Consider the following 19516-nt stretch of genomic DNA (forward strand, 5'->3'; position numbering starts at 1 on the left):
AACTGTGTGTCAATTGTGTGGGTACTCATGTTGCTGGAGATCAGAAGTTCCCGGTTTGAGAGAGACAGGTTGCCAGGGTCAGAGTAGAACAGAAGGTGTCGTATTCTGAAGAGAGTAGAGGAGGATGGGTCAAGGGTGAGTAGTAGTCCTAGGCCAATACAGAGTGATAAAAATGTGTGCTTCAGTAATGTTGGCTTCTTAGCATTCATTGTCATGGTTATCAACTGTACCACAGCAATGGAACGTAAATCACAGAGAATAGATGTGGTGGTGGCAGCTGCAGAGAAGTACTTGGGTGTAGAGGTTTTACTGCAGAGTTACAAGGTGTGTTAAACAAAAGTGTCCCATTGTCCCAGGCCGTCGGCCTGGTGTAGGATCAGTTAGGGTCAAAGTAGTGGAATGGGGTGTTTTTTTTATTTATTGTATTTTATTTGTAATTATTATATATATTTTTAAATAGTGCTATTATAGGTGTAGGATTGGTTGGTAGTTCATTTTCATTTCACAAAGTGTAACTTGATCAATAGGTGGCGGCATGCACAAACAAATGTGCGAACGCCCTGATACCGAAGAAGAATTATTCTCCTCCACGCCCCCAACCCAACCCCTGGCTCCTTGGATAGTAGTAACGTTACCAACACGGCGATGACCCACGGACCTTACTATAACTTCTTGAATAACTTATTCATTTCTCGATAGCTTCTATTATAAAACAGTAGTCATAGTGCGGGTCTTCTCATTTTTAGGCTACCATTTGTCATAGATTTTCAAGAATCCTTTTGACTTACATGGTAGGTTATTAGAATGTTTTGCCGAAATCAGGTGTCGAGAACCACGGTAGCAAGGGGGTCAGCATTGGATCTGGAAATACGACGACGGGGGCATTTCAACACTCTTACGGACACGGCACAGGTGAGTGGAGAGCTAACGTTTCGCTCCACAAAGTGATCATCCCGGCCTGTGTTATTAATGCGTTATACCATATTTTCCTGTTTTCTGCTGTTGAAGCGGTGTATTTGAGTTCTCTATGATCAATTGGATCACAATATATCAGGCTATTTGAAATAAGTAATGTGCTCTGCTCATAACAACTATAATGTAAAGGGGCAACTCGCATTTGAAACAATAACAAAGGGCACCGCCGACCCCTGTTTGGATTTAAAAAAAGGAAGGGATAAGCCTGGAGAAATGTTAGTCTTAAATTCATAGACAGAGCTATTGATGAAAGGACTGATCATCCAATATATCAAAGTTATAGTTCTAATGGGCTAGGTCAGTTGAACTAAGCTCATGAGTCATTTAGAAGTTATATTCTTCAAGAGTCAATGAGTGTATATCATGTATAAGTCCTGCAAAAAAATGTACGTAGCAAAAGCAGATTGCCCCTTTAACAATATTGCTTAGATTTCTTTTCCCCCTGAGAAAAAAATTATTGTGGCTTTTGGTGATTGATACAATGACATCACATACTGGAAATGACAAAATCCTAAATGGTTCTCAGAACTTGTGAAATGACTCATACCTGAGTAATCTAGTTGGAAGGTACATATTGCTTCCTGGTCTTGAAATGATATTGTTTGTCTTGAGTAACAGTAACTCTTTAAGTCACTAATAAGAGGCGATACGATGCTTGAAATAATTTATAGTTCATATACACATTCATTCTCTCGCTCTCCATTCCTCCCTCCCATGGGAAATGAGACGCTTTTATTCCGACGTTATGTCATTCCCCCCCCCCCCCCCCCCCCCAAGATCTTTGCCCTCTACTCTTTATACCTTGGCACAGCCAGATTTCTTATCAGACTCATTTAACACTTTTATCAGCTGCATAAAAACATGGAATGTTTTTTCAGACTCACAGAATCAACTGATTACATAATAAAGTCAACAACCAAGACTTAGACCAAGGTGCATCTTCAGGTGAATTGAAGAATAGACGGAGGGGAGAAGGAGATATAGAGAGAAGATGGGAGATGAAGAGCTGAAATCCCAACACACAAACACCCACACACCTGACCTAACGCCAGGGAGTGGGAGGAGAGCAGACCAGACTGTGACTCATATCATTGCTCAAGTACCGGAAGACCAGACAGCTCCATTTGTCACAGTGAATGATTGATCCATAACTTCTGTTACCTCTCTAACTATGCGGTCAGTCTCCCACAATGACTGTCAGAGAGCAGCTTGGGGTTTTAGCCTGCAGTATATGATGCTGCCATTGGGGAAACCATCCGGTGTCCTCCTGTGTAGTAAGCCTAATATTGACCTAATCATGACCGTCCATGTGTGATGTCCACAAGTTGGTTAAGACATGGGTCTAGGTTAAAAACATTGGTTGAGTTCAAATCTAGCTTTAAGCTAGCTAATTAGCACAGGTAGTCCACTCTGTCTTCCATCTGTTTTCCATAAACAAATGCTGTAACACCTATTAACGTGTGTATCAATTTAACCTTTAGTTTTTTTATTTATTATTTCTTGCTGATATTAAATATATGGTCCTTATGCATCCAAAACCGTACCACACGCAATGCGTGTTAATGTTCAGACCGAACATTACGGCTCTTAACAAAACTCCCCCATACAGAAGACGCCTTCGTCCTATGACTCTTATGTGTAATGTAATGGAACGGAGTCATGATCAAGGGCTAAAATAATCCATGTCCTGTCCTCCTCTGCAGTTGACTGACCTTAGATCAGTAGGCCAGAGTGAGCTATCTTTACCACCTATTAACATCTCTGCATAGTGCTGCAGTGTAGAGAGCCTTGATAATACTGTGGCAGGTTCCAATATCAGATTGGACAGCATTTCATTGTGTTTTTACTGGCCAGTAACCCACTAGGCAGTCCAAATCCTTTTATACATTATTGGCTACAACCCTCCCCCTCTGGAGTTGAATGGATTTGACAATGCTGTCTCACTGCATTGTCAATGCCTGATGTCTGTAAGCATGTGCTCTATGAACGACGAATAGATTGGCCATTGGATGTAGTACAGAACAGTCCAGGAGAGGGCACTGTTACCTAAAATCAACTCAGTTATATTACAGTATAGTACATGCAAATAGTTTAATACTTTGTCTGAACCATGATGAAAACAGCATGCTAACAATAGGTCAGAGCTGAAGATTGGGGTAAGATATCTGTTTATATGACATATGACTATGGCCTGTATATTACATGTTGTCAGGTAAAGGACATCCAGGTATTAGGTTAGTCTCCCCAGATGTGGGACTAGTCTGGGACTTGAAATAACAAGGCATACTAATCCATGTAAAATCCCCGCCTCCACTCCCTGTTGACTGGACCTTCTCTTGTCTCTCTGGCTGACTGTAGCTTTAACTCAAACTAGACTGGACTGTATATTCTGTATTCTAAAACTGGTGGAGTCATTCACAAAGTAGATGGTGGAGCTCTTTGAAGGATCGAGGAACATGGACATCTTTGAAAATAACCAGGTGAGTGTACAGAACAGTGTTGGTACAGAGGCAGTACCAGACCTTTTTACTATAGCTTGGTCGTTGCGTAGGGATGCTTGTAATATATGGTGTACATGTGTGAATATATTCAGAAAATCTTTCTCAGGAGTGCCCATGATCACGTATTTAGGATCATGTATTTATGTGTGTACAAGATGGCTAGTGAAGAATCTGATTGATGTATTGGAAGGAATATGGACTCTAGTCGGAATTTGGGCTGTGTAGACATCTGTTTCAAGTTGGGCCTGGATAGGAATTCTTATGTTTCTGCACAGATATGGTAATCAGGGACCTCATGTCAGGTGTGCTATATCCTGGTAGGTAACTGGTAGATGTTCGAGGGAAGATACATCAGACATAACACAGTTCATTTGGACATGCTTGGACAATTATTATTATTATTTTGAAACCTTTTTGGCTCCTGAGTGGAGCAGCGGTCTAAGGCACTGCATCTCCGTGCTAGAGGTGTCACTACAGACACCTTGGTTCGAATCCAGGCTTTATCACAACCGGCTGTGATTGGGAGTACTATAGGGCGGCGCACAATTGGCCCAGTGTATTATATTTACTATATTAACTGACTTGCCTAGTTAAATAAAAATGACTGTCACATGGGGATTTGGTTGTTCAGAGTTAAGTACACTGAACTAAAGGTTAATGGGGCTCCCGAGTGGCGCAGCGGTCTAAGGCACTGCATCTAAGTGCTAGAGGTGTCACTACCAACCCTGGTTCGATCCCGGGATGTATTGCAACCAGTGGGTTGTCCCATAGGACGGTGCACAATTGGCCCAGCATCGTGCTGGTTAGGGTTTGGCCGGGGTAGGTCGTCAATGTAAAATAAGAATTTGTTCATAACTAACTTGTTTAGTTTAAAAAAATAAAATAAAAAATCGGATCTATCCATACTTATAGAAACACAACATACCATTGAGGGTAATGGTCAAAATACTATAATTAAATCATGTAGCAGCAGCACAAAGCATGATCATTGATCTCTTCCAATCCTCCAATGACACCCACCATCTCAGATTCTTCTGAAATGGTTTTGGTGGTTAAAATGTAATAAGATTAGCATTCCTGCAACATTATTTTGTTGAAATATAATTAAACTAATTGATTGCACCCAAATTGGCCATTTTTATTTATTTATAGGGTTCGTATAATATTCAGTAAATATAATGCACTAAACAAAAATCTAGATGCAAGATGCAACAATTTCAGAGATTTTACTGAGTCACAGTTCATATAAGGAAATCAGTCAATTGAAATAAATAAATTAGGCCCTAATCTATTTGGAATCGTTTCCAGATCCTTGCGACATGGAGCCGTGCATTATCATGCTGAAACATGAGATGATGGCAGTGGATGAATGGCATGACCATGGGCCTCAGAATCTCGTCACGGTATCTCTGTGCATTCAAATTGCCATCGATAAAATGCAATTGTGTTCATTGTCTGTAGCTTATGCCCATACCATAACCTCACCGCCACCATGACGCACTCTGTTCATAAGGTTGACATCAGCAAACCGCTCGTCCACATGACACCATACACACTGTCTGTCTGCCATCTGTGAAGAGCACATTTTTCCAGTGTGCCAGTGGCCATCGATTTTGAGCATTTTCCCACTGAAGTCGGTTACGACGCTGAACTGCAGTCTGCAAGACCCTGGTGAGGATGAAAAGCACGCAGATGAACTTTCTGACAGTGTGTGCAGAAATTCTTAGGTTGTGCAAACCCACAGTTTCATCAGCTGTCTGGGTGGCTGGTCTCACACGCGCAGGTGAAGAAGCCCAAGGTGCACCTGTGTAATGATCATGCTTTTTAATCAGCCTCTTGATATGCCACACCTGTTAGGTGGATGGATTATCTTGCAGTGACTTTTTCAAATTAAACATGCATGCCGCCTATAGCGAGCGCCAACAACTGGCCGCGCATTCTGAAGGATTGATAGCTTATTAAAGCAATTTAAAAGTAAGTATTACAGCCTACATTTCTATGCCAGAGGAACTGTTCAATATTGTGTTTATCAATCGATGATTGTGATCTATCTCCTGCCTTGGTATAGGCTGTGAAATTAAATAGGAAATTATGTTGTGCTTCTATCACACAGCAACACCATGCTGTAGCCTTGTATTGTTGTCAAATATTTAAAATAGTCTACCGGTCTATTTAATTTTGAACATGCTTGAATAAGGGATGGATGAATGATAATATTTGTTGTCGGCCTAGGCTATAGTAGCGGAAATACTGTAAGTCATGTCAGAAAAGGAGAGAGGTCCTGCAATTTGATTTATATAATGAAATGTACTCAGCTTTTTAAAAAGAAAATGAGGCCCCAGGATTGTGTCTCCTATTTCTGTAGCGTGAGGCAGCTTGATGAACAACTACACCCCCTGGACAGGAAGCTAGTCTTTAGAAGGGCCTTACCTCGACTCTATCCCCTTAATGCGGAGTGCAAACAGTGACGCACCGGGTCCCATTTTTACAGTCTATGGTATGACTCGGCCAGGGATCGAACTCCCAACCATTCAATCTCAGGGCGGTTACTCAAATCACAAGGCCACTGAGTGGTAGGGTAGGATAGGAATTTTAAGTGGGTGGGTGTGTCTCTTTCGGATGTCTGACTGTCCTCTGGTGTTCCTCCTCGTTGTCTGACACTGAAGTGTTTTTTTTGGACATGGTGTTTATTATCTGAGTGGACAGGTTATAGAAGACTGTGAGGAGAGCTCAGAGACTACATCATGACCGAACAGACAGCGTTCTTCTTGACTTGAGTCTTAAGTGCCAAACAACAACAAAGCCAGCACCTCGCCACTGTTTTGGTAAACCGCTGAGGAAAGGGGCTCATGAGGCATTTCTAAGTAATATTCTTCAAGAAACAATGGGTACGAGGTTTATGTACACTGATTGTACCAAACATTAATATTTAGTTCCTCAGAGATGCTGACCCATGTTGACTCCCGTGCTTCACACAGTTGTCAAGTTGGCTGAATGGGCTTTGGGTGGTGGACCATTCTTGATATACACAGCAAACTGTTGAGCATGAGAAACCCAGCAGCGTTGGAGTTCTTGACACACTCATACCGGTGCTCCTGGCACCTACTACCATAGCCCGGTCAAAGGCACTTACATCTTTTGTCTTTCCCATTCACTCTCTGAATGGAACACACACAATCCATGTCTCAAGGCTTAAAAACCATTCTTTAACCGGTCTCCTCCCCTGCATATACACTGATTTTGAAGTGGGTTTAACAGGTTACATCAATAAGGTATCATAGCTTTCACCTGGATTCACCTGGTCAGTCTGTCATGGAAAGAGCAGGTGTTTCTAATGTTTTGTACTCTCCGTGTATAATTAAATTAAAAGTCCAAAAAATGTATGTGTAATCTCACATCACAGTCTGTTTAACCCAAGATGCTATTTTGACCGGGTCTATCAGAGTGGACATTCCTGCAGTCAGCATGCCATTTGCATGCTCCCTCAGCTTGAGACATCTGTAGCATTGTGTTGTGTGACAAAACGGCACATTTTTTAAATTGGCCTTTTATTGTCCCCAGCACAAGGTACACCTGTGTAACGATCATGCTGTTTAATAAGCTTCTTGGTGTGCCACACCTGTCAGGTGGATGGATTATCTTGGAAAAGGAGAAATGCTCATTGACGTGGATGTAAATGAATAGCACAAAATTTAAGAGAAATAAGCTTTTGGTGCATTTCTGGGATCTTTTATTTCAGCTCATGTAACATGGGACCAACACTTTACATGTTGTGTTTATATTGTTGTTCAGTGTAATAATAATAATGATTATTATTATTTGGTGGGTGCCTATTTGTCCTATTTCACACAAGTACAAGTGTGTATTATACACGTGTGAATTGAACATTTGTTTTTTGCATCTGTTTTTTGCATTTGTTTTTTGCATCTCAGGGAGTGGGGGTCACGGCTAATAAATATAGTACCAAACCTCCTAGTTGGACCAAACCTTTTCCTGACAACAAATTATGCTAAATGTTTAAGGGGGAAACTGCTGAAAATGATATTACAATCCAGCTCTTAGTGGGCTGCAGGATGGCACTGATGCAGCAAGCTGGGACAAGATCACTCCTATGACTTAAATGACATTTTTCTCACATTTTACCTAATAGCAGGAATGGCATCACCTAGTGGTCAGAACCTGGTAATGTCAGGATGTCTGGGACATAAAATCTAACAACTTCAGACAAATTTCTCTGAACAGTTGGGAAAGAACCATCACCTAATTCACTGAGAATATATTGTATAATTTGAAGAAACTATACTCGGAGCTGCAGCTCCATACTACTTGTCATACACAGAGAACTAATAATGTATACTTGTTGTTGGGGTGGGATTGGTGGGGGTGTGGGAGGTCTGTGGGAGGATTTTAAATTTTGGGGGGGATTCCTCAAATCTTATTAATTGTAAGGGAAAAAGTTTGGACCACATTGGATGTCAGGTACTATATTTATTGAATACTATATGAATCCTATACATTTTAAATGGCCAATTTGGGCCCAATCAATAATCTTAAATTCTCAAGAGATCAGATTATATTCCATCAAAATGTTGCAGGAATGCTTATTTTATCTGTTTCTAACTACAGACACAATTTCAGAACAAACTGAGATGGTGGGTGTCAACCCTCTTTCTTGTGCTGTTTGAAGTGGAAAGCCCAAGCTGCTTGTTTGTCTAGGGTTTCTGGTAAGCAGGACAGAATATATCCTTACTGCCTTCATCCTTCTGACTCGGCCTGGTCCAAGACCTCTGACTTCTGTTGAGTCGGGTAGTGTTGGGAGCTGTTGTTAGATATGGCATTGTTGAATGTGGAGGAAGGGTCACCTAGCTATACACAAACTAATGAGTAAAGTAGAGCCTCTCCTAAGTTTTCTGTAATCTTTCTCTCCCTATTGCTCTTGCTCTCCTCTGTCACTCAACCACTCAGGATGGTGAGGTGCAGCGTCAGATAGACCGCGAGGTGCGGATGCGTGAGGGGGCCAGTAAGCTGCTGGCTGCGTGCTCCCAGAGAGACCAGGCCCTGGAGGCCTCCAAGAGCCTGCTCACCTGCAACACCCGCATCCTGGCCCTGCTCAGCCAGCTGCAGAGGATGAGGGAGGCCCAGGTCCTGCAGAGAGTAGGCCACAGGTAGGAGAGAGAGGGGGTGGGTGGGAGCAGTTTGCTGTCATAACAATTTAGTAAATAAATAAAACCACTGTGTTCTCCGCTGCAGGTCCTGTATTGGTGGGTCACTGGATGAGAGGCTGCCCTGCATGGGTCATGTGGCCATCTCAGGTGAGCGTGTACACATGCGCACACAGACACCATTGTAAGATGGCGCCGATAGATGGCAGCTTCGCTTCAAGTCCTTAGGAAACTGTGCAGTATTTTTTGTTGTATGTATTATTCTTACATTGTTAGCCCAGAAAACCTTAAGTGTTATTACATATAGCCAGGAAGAACTATTGGATATCAGAGATGTCAACTTACCAGCACAACCAACACTACGACCAGGAATATGACTTTCCCGAAGCGGATCCTTTGTCTGCACCTTCCAGGGCATTTGAACTAATTCCAGAGGCCGACCCAAAATAAAGCCGTCGGAGGAGAGGGTGCCGGAGCGGTCTTCTAGTGGGGCTTCGGATGCGCGTACACCACCCACGGCTTCCGAGTATATTATTCGCTAATGTCCAGTCCCTAGTTAACAAAGTCGACGGAATTAGGGAAAGAGTTGCTTTCCAAAGAGATATCCGGGATTGTAACATACTCTGTTTCACGGAGACATGGCTAGCTGGGGACATGCTCTGAGTCCTTACAGCCAACAGGATTTTCAGTGCATTGCGCCAACAGGAACAAACATCTCTCTGGTAAGAAGTGTGGGTGTAATTGTTACAACATACAAGAACTCACGTCCTTTTCTTCACCTGACATAGAATTCCTCACAATCAAATGCTGACTGTGTTATCTCCCAAGATAACTCTTCTCGGTTATTGTCACAGCCTTGTCCCCCCGCAAGCAGATACCAATACGGCCATCAAGGAACTTCACTGGACTTTATGCAAACTGGAAACCATATATCCTGAGGCTGCATTTATTGTAGCTGGGGATTTTAACAAAGCTAATCTGAGAACAAGGCTATCAGCATATCAATTGCAGTACACGAGCGAGGAACACACGTGACCACTGTTACTCTAACTTCCGCAATGCATACAAGGCCCTCCCCCGCCCTCCTTTTGGCAAATCTGACCATGACTCCATCTGTTAGGTCCACAGACGATGCAATCTCAACCTCACTGCACACTGCCCTAACCCATCTGGACAAGAGGAATACCTACGTGAGAATGCTGTTCACTGACTACAGCTCAGCATTTAACACCATAGTACCGTCCAAACTTGTTATCAAGCTCGAGACCCTGGCCCTGTGCAACTGGGTACTGGACTTCCTGATGGGCCGCCCCCAGGTGGTGAGGGTAGGTAACAACATCTCCACCCCGCTGATCCTCAACACTGGGGTTCCACAAGGGTGCATTCTCAGCCCTCTCCTGTACTCCCTGTTTACCCACGACTGGGTGGCCATGCACGCCTCCAACTCAATCATCAAGTTTGCTGACGACACTACAGTGGTAGGCTCGATTACCAACTATGACGAGACGGCCTACAAGGAGGAAGTGAGGGCCCTCAGTGTGTGCCAGGAAAATAACCTCACATTCAATGTCAGCAAAACAAAGGAGATGATCGTGGAAACAGCAGTGGGAGCACCCCCCTATCCACATCAACGGGACAGCAGTGGAGAAGGTGGTAAGTTCCTCGTTGTACAAATCACCGACAAACTGAAATGCTCCACTCGCACAGACAGTGTGGTGAAGGCGCAACAGTGCCTCTTTAACCTCAGGAAGCTGAAAAAATGTGGCCTGTCACCGAAAAGTCCCACTAACTTTTGCAGGTGCACAATTGAGAGCACCCTGTCGGGCTGTATCATCATCTGGTACGGCAACTGCCCCGCCCACGACCGCAGGGCACTCCAGAGGGTGGTGCGGTCTGCATAACACATCACCGGGGGCAAACTACCTACCCTCCAGGACACCTGCAACACCCGATGTCATAGGAAGGCAAAAAAGATAATCAAGGACAACAACCACCTGAGCCACTGCCTGTTCACGCCGATTCCATCTAGAACAGTACAGGTGCTTCAAAGCTGGGACATAGAGATTGAAAAACTGTTTCTCATCAGATTGTTTAACAGCCACCACAAGCACAGAGAGGCGGCTGTCAACCTTCTGACTTGATATCATTGGCCACTTTAATAAATGGAACACTAGTCACTTTAATAATGCCTCTTTAAGAATGTTTACATATCTCACATTACTCATCTCATATGTATATACTGTATACTGTATCCTTCACTATCTATTCTTTACTGTCTATTGCATCTTAGCCGCTCTGTCACTGCTCATCCATATATTTTATACTTATATATTCTCATCCCATTCCTTTACTAGATGGTGTGTATTAGGGTTTGTTGTGGAATTGTTAGATATTACCTGTTAGATACTGCTGCATTGTCAGATCTACAGTAGAAGCATAAGCATTTCGCTACTCTCGCAATAACATCTGCTAAGCATGTGTATGTGACAATAACATTTGATTTGACCAACAGATACGGGTCGGAGTCCTATATCTTACAGAAATGTCTCATTCTCTCTCTCTCGCTGACCCTCAATCCACCCATTCTGCTCCTCCTCTTCCACTCCAGACCTGCGTATCCCACTCATGTGGAAAGACTCTGAGTACTTCAAGAGCAAAGGAGGTGAGTCCCATATAACCTTAAATGGCGCTGCCACTAACCCTGTCATGACGACGCATCATGTGGCAATGCCTGGAAACGCACCATTTTTGGGGGATTAAATCGGCGCTCCTGAACATCGGCCCTGAACATCTCGCATCCAGTAACAACATTGGGCAGTAATAGCACTTGATAGCATCTAGCTCCTAACAATAATGTTTGAATTGAATGGAACAGCCTACCCGGCCGGTACGTCATCAGTTCATCAGAGTTTAGTTTGAGCCATATCTCTCCCACCACTACCAGAGTGGCCTGAGTTCATACATTCCACTGATGCAGTAAATCTAAGGTCTCAATCTATAATCTTGTCTAAACCAGTTACGTGGCTAATCCATGCAGATTATGACTCGTGCATGTGGGGTAAGCACATTCAATTAACCGCCTCCTGTTTGTTTCTAAAAACACTTTTATTATCGTGGCTCCTCTCAGAGCTACATCTGAAATCAGGTCAGATTTAGAGGTCACACCGGTTAATCCTGTAAAGGTGTAGTTATTAGACTCTTATTTAACCTACTACATTCTCACTATTTTTCTGCCAACTCTGTCCTGTTCTCTTTCTGCTCTCTGCCCATCTTCTTTTCTCTAAAACTCCATCCTCTCCATCTCCCACTCTATTCTATTCTATCTTGCTCTTCTCTCTCTCTTGCTCTCGCTCTCTTTCAGAGCTTCATCGCTGTGCTGTGTTCTGTCTGCTCCAGTGTGGCAGAGAGATCTATGACACAGACCTGGTGATGGCGGACAGGACTTTGACTGACATCTGCTTCGAGGACACCATCATATTGCAAGTGACTGCTCGAGTTGCTCTCATTTTGTCTCCGTAATTTATATGACACTATTAGTGCAGGTGATGTAGCATTTTGTCTGTGGTTTTAATATTTGCTTAGAAACGTATAGAGAGCTTCTGTCCTCTTCAGTTTAATTATGTTTGTGTGTAATTCTGTATTTCATTATGTCCATGTTTCTTTGTTAATATTTGTTGCTATATTCATCTGTGTGCGTGTGTTGGTTCTTGTATATGATCCAGTAAGGAGGCGAGCCCGTGCTTTGAGCTCCGTGTGGAGCTGTACAGTACCTGTGTGGTGGAGGACTTCTCTCCGGGCCCAGGGGCACTAGGACCCAGGAGACATAACCGCCTCAGCAGCTCCCTGGGCTGCACCTCTGGGAGGAGGATCAGGGCAGCTCTAGAGTCTGCAGCCTGTGGTACCATACCCAACGTAGAGGGAGGTGATGGAGGAGGAGGGTCTCCACCACCTCTGCTGCCTGCTCTCTGTACAGAGTGAGTGTTGATGTAACAGCTTGCACACGCATGACACACACACAACTGGAATCAAATGCAACGGCGATGCACATAATGTCAACTCAAACTGGCCACACAAGTCGTCAAATACTCACATGCAGTACATTCCGACTAACTGTTGATTGTGTGTGGTTTCTGTTTGCAGGGGGCCAAAGTATCACCTTCTGGCCCACACCACACTGACAATAGCACATGTTCAGGACAGCTTCAGAACACACGACCTGTCCATATCAGCCACAGGTGAGTGGCGACTCCTCTCCTTTGGCTGTTTACTGTCCTTGAATAGCAAAAGCAACAAACTCATCAACCAACATTGTTCCAGAGGACAGTGCATTCTGGCTGCCTCTCTATGGCAGTGTGTGTTGCCGTCTGGCCGCCCAGCCTCTCTGTATGACCCAGCAGGTTATCAGCGGCAGGATCAAGGTGAGTTCACTCTTTGTCATCGCCCTTAGTATCACACCCACCATCATCATTCGCATCATTTGTTTAATCATTCTCAGTTTTAGTATGATCATTAGAGTCGTAATTACAGTGCCTTCGGAAAGTATTCAGTCACCTTGACTTTTTCCACGTTTTGTTTACGTTACAGCCTTATTTCTAAAATGGATTCAATAAATGTTTTTCTCTCAATCTATGCAGAATACGCCGTAATTACAAAATAAAAATAGTTTTTTAGATTTTTTGGTAAATGCATATAAAAACTGAAATATCACATTCACATAAGTATTCAGACTCTTTACTCAGTACTTTGTTGAAGCTGAAAAGCATCCCCACAGCATGATGCTGCCACCATGGTTTCCTCTAGACGTGACGCTTGGCATTCAGACCAAAGAGTTCAATCTTGGTTTAAACAGACCAGAGCATTTTTTTTGGTTCTCATGGTCTGAGTCCTTTAGGTGCCTTTTCGCAAACTCCAAGCGGGCTGTCATGTGCCTTTTTACTGAAGATTGGCTTCCATCTGGCCATAAAGGCCTGATTGCTGGAGTGCTGCAGAGATGGTTGTCCTTCTGGAAGGTTCTACCATCTCCACAGAGACTCTCGGAAGAGTCTTGGTGGTTCCAGACTTCTTCCATTTAAGAGTGATGGAGGCCACTGTGTTCTTGGGGACCTTCAGTGCTACAGAAATGTTTTGGTACCCTCCCCCAGATCTGTGCCTCCACACAATCCTGTCTTGGAGCTTTACGGACAATTCCGTCGACCTCATGGCTTGGTTTTTGCTCTGACATACACTGTGAACTGTGGGACCTTACATAGACAGGTGTGTGCCTTTCCAAATAATGTCCAATCAATTGAATTTACCACAGATGGACACCAATCAAGTTGTAGAAACATCTCAAGGATGAGCAATGGAAACAGGATGCAACTGAGCTCAATATCGAGTCTCATAGCAATGGGTCTGAATACTTATGTAAATAAGGTATCTGTTTTTAAATTTTTAGACATTTGCAAAAACGTCTAAAAACCTGGCTTTTTTGTCATTATGGGCTATTGTGTGTAGATTGATGAGGAAAACAATTAATGTAATACATTTTAGAATAAGGCTGTACGTAACAAAATGTGAAAAAGTCAAAGGGTCTGAATACTTTCCGAATGCACACTAGTTTAGTCAAAAGCATCGTTATATTCATTCCTACCATTCTCATGATCAGCTTGAGAAGGAGCCTGAGTGCTGGACTGACATCTACGGTGTCCTCAAAGGGACAAGTCTTATCTGTTACCACAGTCAAGAGGGCATGGTTGCCCAAGAGGAGCCGTTATTCACCATCGACATCAACAAGGTTTGTTACTCTTGTAAACACACAAGACATGTTCACACTGTCATCCATACACATGGCCAAAATGCAGAGACTGAGACACATTTGCATAAATACTGAACTATAATCCCATTTAGCACCCACAAAAGGACAATATTGTTTTTATTAGAGGTCTACACCCCTTGTGGCAAGCTATAACAGCACAACACCACTCTGTATACAGTCCAGTACATCACTGGGGCTATTCCAGGTGGTGTAAGAGGAAGTCCCTAAAAATGGTAAAAGACTCCAGCCACGCAAGTCATAGACTGTTTTCTCTGCTACCGCACGGCAAGCGGTACCGGAGCGCCAAGTCTGAGACCAAATGGCTCCTTAACGCTTCTACCCCCAAGCCATAAGACTGCTGAACAGTTAATCAAATGGCCACTGGACTATTTGCATTGACCCCCTTGCACAGGCTCGATGTACACTCACTGGACTCTAACCATACACACACACACATGCATATGGACGCCACACACACATAATATGTGGAGACCTTCAAATTAGTGGATTTAGCTATTTCAGACCGAGCCGTTGCTGACAGGTGTATAAAATCGAGCACACAGCCATGAAATCTCCATAGACATACATTGGCAGTAGAATGGCCACACTGAAGAGCTCAGTGACTTTCAACATGGGACCGTCATAGGATGCCACTTTTCCAACAAGTCAGTTCGTCAGATTTCTTTTCCTGCTAGATCTGCCCTAGTCAACTGTAAGTCCTGTTATTGTGAAGTGGAAACGCCTTGGCGCAACAACGGCTCAGCCACACAAGCTCACAGAACTGGACCGCCGAGTTCTTAAACGCGTAGCCTGTAAAAATCACCTGCCCCCGGTTACAACACTCATTACCGAGTTCCAAACTTCCTCTGGAAAAAACGGCAGCGCAATAACTGTTCGTCGGGAGCTTCATGAAATGGGTTTCCATGGGCAAGCAGACGCACACAAGCCTAGGATCACCATGCGCAATACCAAGCGTTTGGATGGTGTAAAGCTCGCCGCCATTGGACTAGGGAGCAGTGGAAACGCGTTCTCTGGAGTGATGAATCATGCTTTGTCATCTGGCAGTCCAACGGACAAATCTGGGTTTGGCGGATACCAGAAGAATGCTATCTGCCCGACTGCATAGTGCCAACTGTAAAGTTTGGCGGAGAAAGAATAATGGTCTGGGGCTGTTATTCATGGTTCGGGCTAGGTCCCTTAGTTCCAGTGAAGGGACATTTTAATGCTACAGCATACAATGCTATTCTAGATGATTCTGTTCTTTCAACTTTGTGGCAACAGTTTGGGGAAGGCCCTTTCCTGTTGGTACCGAGTCAATGTGCAGGGGTATGGGTTAGTCAAGATAATTGAGGTATGTGTACATGTAGGTAGGGTTAAAGTGACTACGCATACATAAAAAACATCTCATTCCAAAATCATGGACATTAATATGGAGTTGGTCCACCCTTTGCTGATATAACAGCTTCCACTCTTCTGGGACGGCTTTCCACTAGATGTTGGAACATTGCTGCTGGGATTTGATTCCATTCAGCCACAAGAACATTAATTAGGCACTGATGTTGGACGATTAGGCCTGGCTTGCAGTCGGTGTTCCAATTCATCCCAAAGGTGGGTTTGAAGTCAGGGCTCTGTGCAGGCCAGTCAAGTTCTACCACACTGATCTCAACAATCCATTTCTGCATGGACCTCGCTTTGTGCATTGTCATGCTGAAACAGTACACCTTGTATATAGCCTCGTTGTTATTTTGTGTTTCTATTTTTGCTATTTTTGGTTTATTGATCACATTTTTTCTTGCATTATTGGTTAAGAGCTCGTAAGTAAGCATTTCACGGTAAGTTCTATTTGGTGCATGTGACATTGAATTTGATTTCTTTGAAGTCTGCTGCATGATCAGTCCACTAGAGAGCACTGTTGAGGTATAACCCAAAGACACCCCTTGCCTGGAGATTTTTTTATTTTATATCACTTTTATTTAACTAGACATGTCAGTTAAAAAACAAATTCTTATTTAGAATGACAGCCTACCAGTAGGCAAAAGGCCTTCTGCAAGGGAGAGGGGCCTGGGATTAAAACTAAAATAAATATAGGACAAAACACCAACACTACATAGAGACCTAAGATAACTCAGCATGGCAGCAACAAATGACAACAACATGGTAGCATCACAACATTCTGTTTTTTGGGGTCAAGTTTAAGGAGCTCCTTTAGCACCTTGGACTCTGACCGCCTGCAGGAGAGACTTTGTAATGTGGCAGTGGAAAAAGAGGGAGGAGCATCGGGGATAGTCGCATTAGAAGGGGTGGGATTTGAGGAAATGTTGGGTGGGTAATAAGGCATGGCTGAGTCAAATAGGAATACTGACTTAATGAAGTGGTGATTTTAAACTCTGCCAGATCAGTCGAACCAGGGGCTGAACCTGTTTTTTAATTTTCATTATGGGCGCGTATTTGTTAACGATACCACCTGAAAATATCAAAAAAGAAGGTCCAAGTGTCTTCAACAGAGGGGATCAAGCTGATTCTATACCAATTTACAGAGGCCAGATCATGAAGGAAGGCTTGCTAAAGAACTTTAATGAGCACGTGTCTATAACAAATCGGGACAGGTCGTTTCACTGAGCAGCCATTACGAACACAGGCTGTAAAACAGTGATCACTGGTGTTTTCTGTAAGGACCTATCAGTATTATTTGTGAGGATAACATCAAGGAGAGTAGCCTTTTCTGGGTGTTTGGAGTCTAACCTTGTGGGATTGGTAAGTCCCATTGCTTTAGGACTTGGTCAGGTGGTTTAGCATGTCCCACTTTAGGTCACCTAGCAGGACAAATTCAGACTTAGTGGAAGGGGCCAGGAGAGCGCTTAGGGCATTTGGGGTTCAGGCCGGTGCTGATGGTGGCCGACAACACCCAGCAACAGTCAACAAAGAGTTAGATGGAAGTTTAATGTGTAAAACCAGCAAATCAAATTGTTTGGGGACAGACTTGATGGAGACAACTGAGCACTGAAGGTGTTCCTTTGTAAAGATTGCTACTCCCCTACCTTTGGAAGATTTGTCTTGCAGAAAAAGGTTATAACTAGAAAGGATAACCTCAGTGTTTCAAACACTCTTTCTTAACCACGTCTCAGTAACGACCAACACATCTGGATTGGAGCTGTGAACCCACACTTTCAATTGATACATTTTAGGTAATAAGCTTCTAGTGCTAACGTGCAGAAAACCCTGGCTTTTACAAGAGGAGAAATCAGTGAAGCAGATATCAGAGCACAAATCAGTAATGGGGCTAGCAACAGTAGAAGGTCCAGGGTGTACATGCACGTTTCCAGATATAATCAGTAGTAATATAATCAGGACACGGCAGAGGACAGGGAGAGCTCTGCAGTGTTGATTTCTAACATTTGAATGTGCATCAGATGACAAAAAGATAATATTGTATAGCAATTTCATCAGGTAACATGAATACAAAGCTGGCGAGAGTTGGTTAGAATGGGATGGGAGGCCAAAAGACCGTGTAACCAATAGAGAGTCAGAGTCCTGAATGTGGGAACAAACACAGTCTGCCCCACGGTTGGGTAAACAAGCAAGTTTAAAGTCAGATCTTGCTTTGAGCATTACAGGAACTGAATTCTGTTTGCTTGCTGTTTAACCCCTTCACGTTCATTCTCTCACAATGAAGCCAACTATTTCATGCAATGTGGTTGCTAATCAGCCTGACAGCAGCTACAGTACATGCACATCAGCCATGTGCACATCACAGCAGCTATGTGCACTAGTGGTGCGCGGGTCAGCTGTTTGTTCACCCGCACCTGCCCGCGTTTGCTAATAACCCATCCACAACCGCCTGACTAGATGTAAGAAAGTGAAAATCTAAGGCCCTTACCCGCTAATATAGAAAATGGGCTGTAGGCTACAGTCAGACACGCGGAAGGATTTCTTTGTTATTTGGTTATGCAATTTCTTTTGTCAACTTGTCTATAATTAGATACATGCAGCTTCTCTTCTGTCATTAGCCTATATGTTGCCCAAGAAGACTAAATAAAACCTTGCTCACCAGAATGGCAAAAATTGATAGAATGAATGCTTCAATCAAATTGTATTGGTCTCACACACACTCATGGTTAGCAGATGTTAATGTGAGTGTAGCGAAATGCTTGTGTTTCTAGTCCCGACCATGCAGTAATATCTACCTATTTCACAACAACTACCTAATACACACAAGTGTAAAGGAATGATTTAAGAATATGTACATATAAATATATGGATGAGCGATGGCCGAACGGCAAGATGCAGTAGATGGTATAGAGTACAGTATATACATATGAGATGAGTAATGTAGGGTATGTAAACATTTTATTAAGTGGCATTGTTTAAAGTGATTAGTGATACATTTATTACATCCAAGTGGCTAGAGATTTGAGTCCGTATGTTGGCAGCAGCCACTCAATGTTAGTGATGGCTGTTTAACAGTCTGATGACCTTGAGATAGAAGCTGTTTTTCAGTCTCTCGGTCCCAGCTTTGTACTGTACTGACCTCGCCTTCTGGATGATAGCGGGGTGAACAGGCAGTGGCTCGGGTGGTTGTTGTCCTTGATGATCTTTTTGGCCTTCCTGTGACATCGGGTGCTGTAGGTGTCCTGGAGGGCAGGTAGTTTGGCCCCGGTGATGCGTTGTGCAGACCTCGCTCCCCTCTGAAGAGCCTTATGGTTGTGGGCGGAGCAGTTGCCGTACCAGGTTGTGCATCTGTAAAAGCCAAATTTCTTCAACTTCTTGAGATTGAAGAAGCGCTGTTGCGCCTTCTTCACCACGCAGTCTGTGTGGATGGAACATTTCAGTTTGTCCGTGATGTGTATGCCGAGGAACTTAACTTTTCACCTCCACTACTGTCCTGTGGATAGGGGGTGCTCGCACTGCTGTTTCCTGAAGTCCACTATCATCTCCTTTTGTTTTGTTGACGTTGAGTGTGAGGTTGTTTTCCTGACGCCACACTCCAAGGGCCCTGACCACCTCCTTGTAGGCCGTCTCATCGTTGTTGGTAATCAAGCCTACCACTAGTGTCGTCTGCAAACTTGATGATTGAGTTAGAGGCG

General features: G+C 43.6%; 1 protein-coding gene across 3 annotated transcripts in view; it reads left to right on the forward strand.

The window, feature by feature from the left end:
- The first annotated feature begins 591 nt into the window (after positions 1–591).
- The window catches only part of LOC110509706 (rhotekin), a 38224-nt gene continuing 19299 nt past the window's right edge, over positions 592–19516 (forward strand). Inside the window, exons 1-9 of one of the 3 annotated variants that reach the window (XR_016493350.1) lie at positions 592–912; positions 8442–8641; positions 8727–8788; positions 11247–11300; positions 12000–12121; positions 12361–12612; positions 12779–12873; positions 12956–13056; positions 14283–14411. Coding sequence is in view for 2 of the 3 variants with exons in the window: in XM_090227044.1 (XP_090083170.1) it covers positions 805–912; positions 8442–8641; positions 8727–8788; positions 11247–11300; positions 12000–12121; positions 12365–12612; positions 12779–12873; positions 12956–13056; positions 14283–14411 (1119 nt within the window). In the remaining variant the exon portion in view is untranslated. Of the gene's footprint in view, positions 913–8441; positions 8642–8726; positions 8789–11150; positions 11301–11999; positions 12122–12360; positions 12613–12778; positions 12874–12955; positions 13057–14282; positions 14412–19516 lie in introns of those variants that run through there. The other 2 variants (XM_090227044.1, XM_090227045.1) reach the window with 2 other exon arrangements.

This window comes from Oncorhynchus mykiss, chromosome 29 (assembly GCF_057628025.1).
Source record: "Oncorhynchus mykiss isolate SJ-2025 chromosome 29, ASM5762802v1, whole genome shotgun sequence".
Taxonomy (NCBI): domain Eukaryota; kingdom Metazoa; phylum Chordata; class Actinopteri; order Salmoniformes; family Salmonidae; genus Oncorhynchus; species Oncorhynchus mykiss.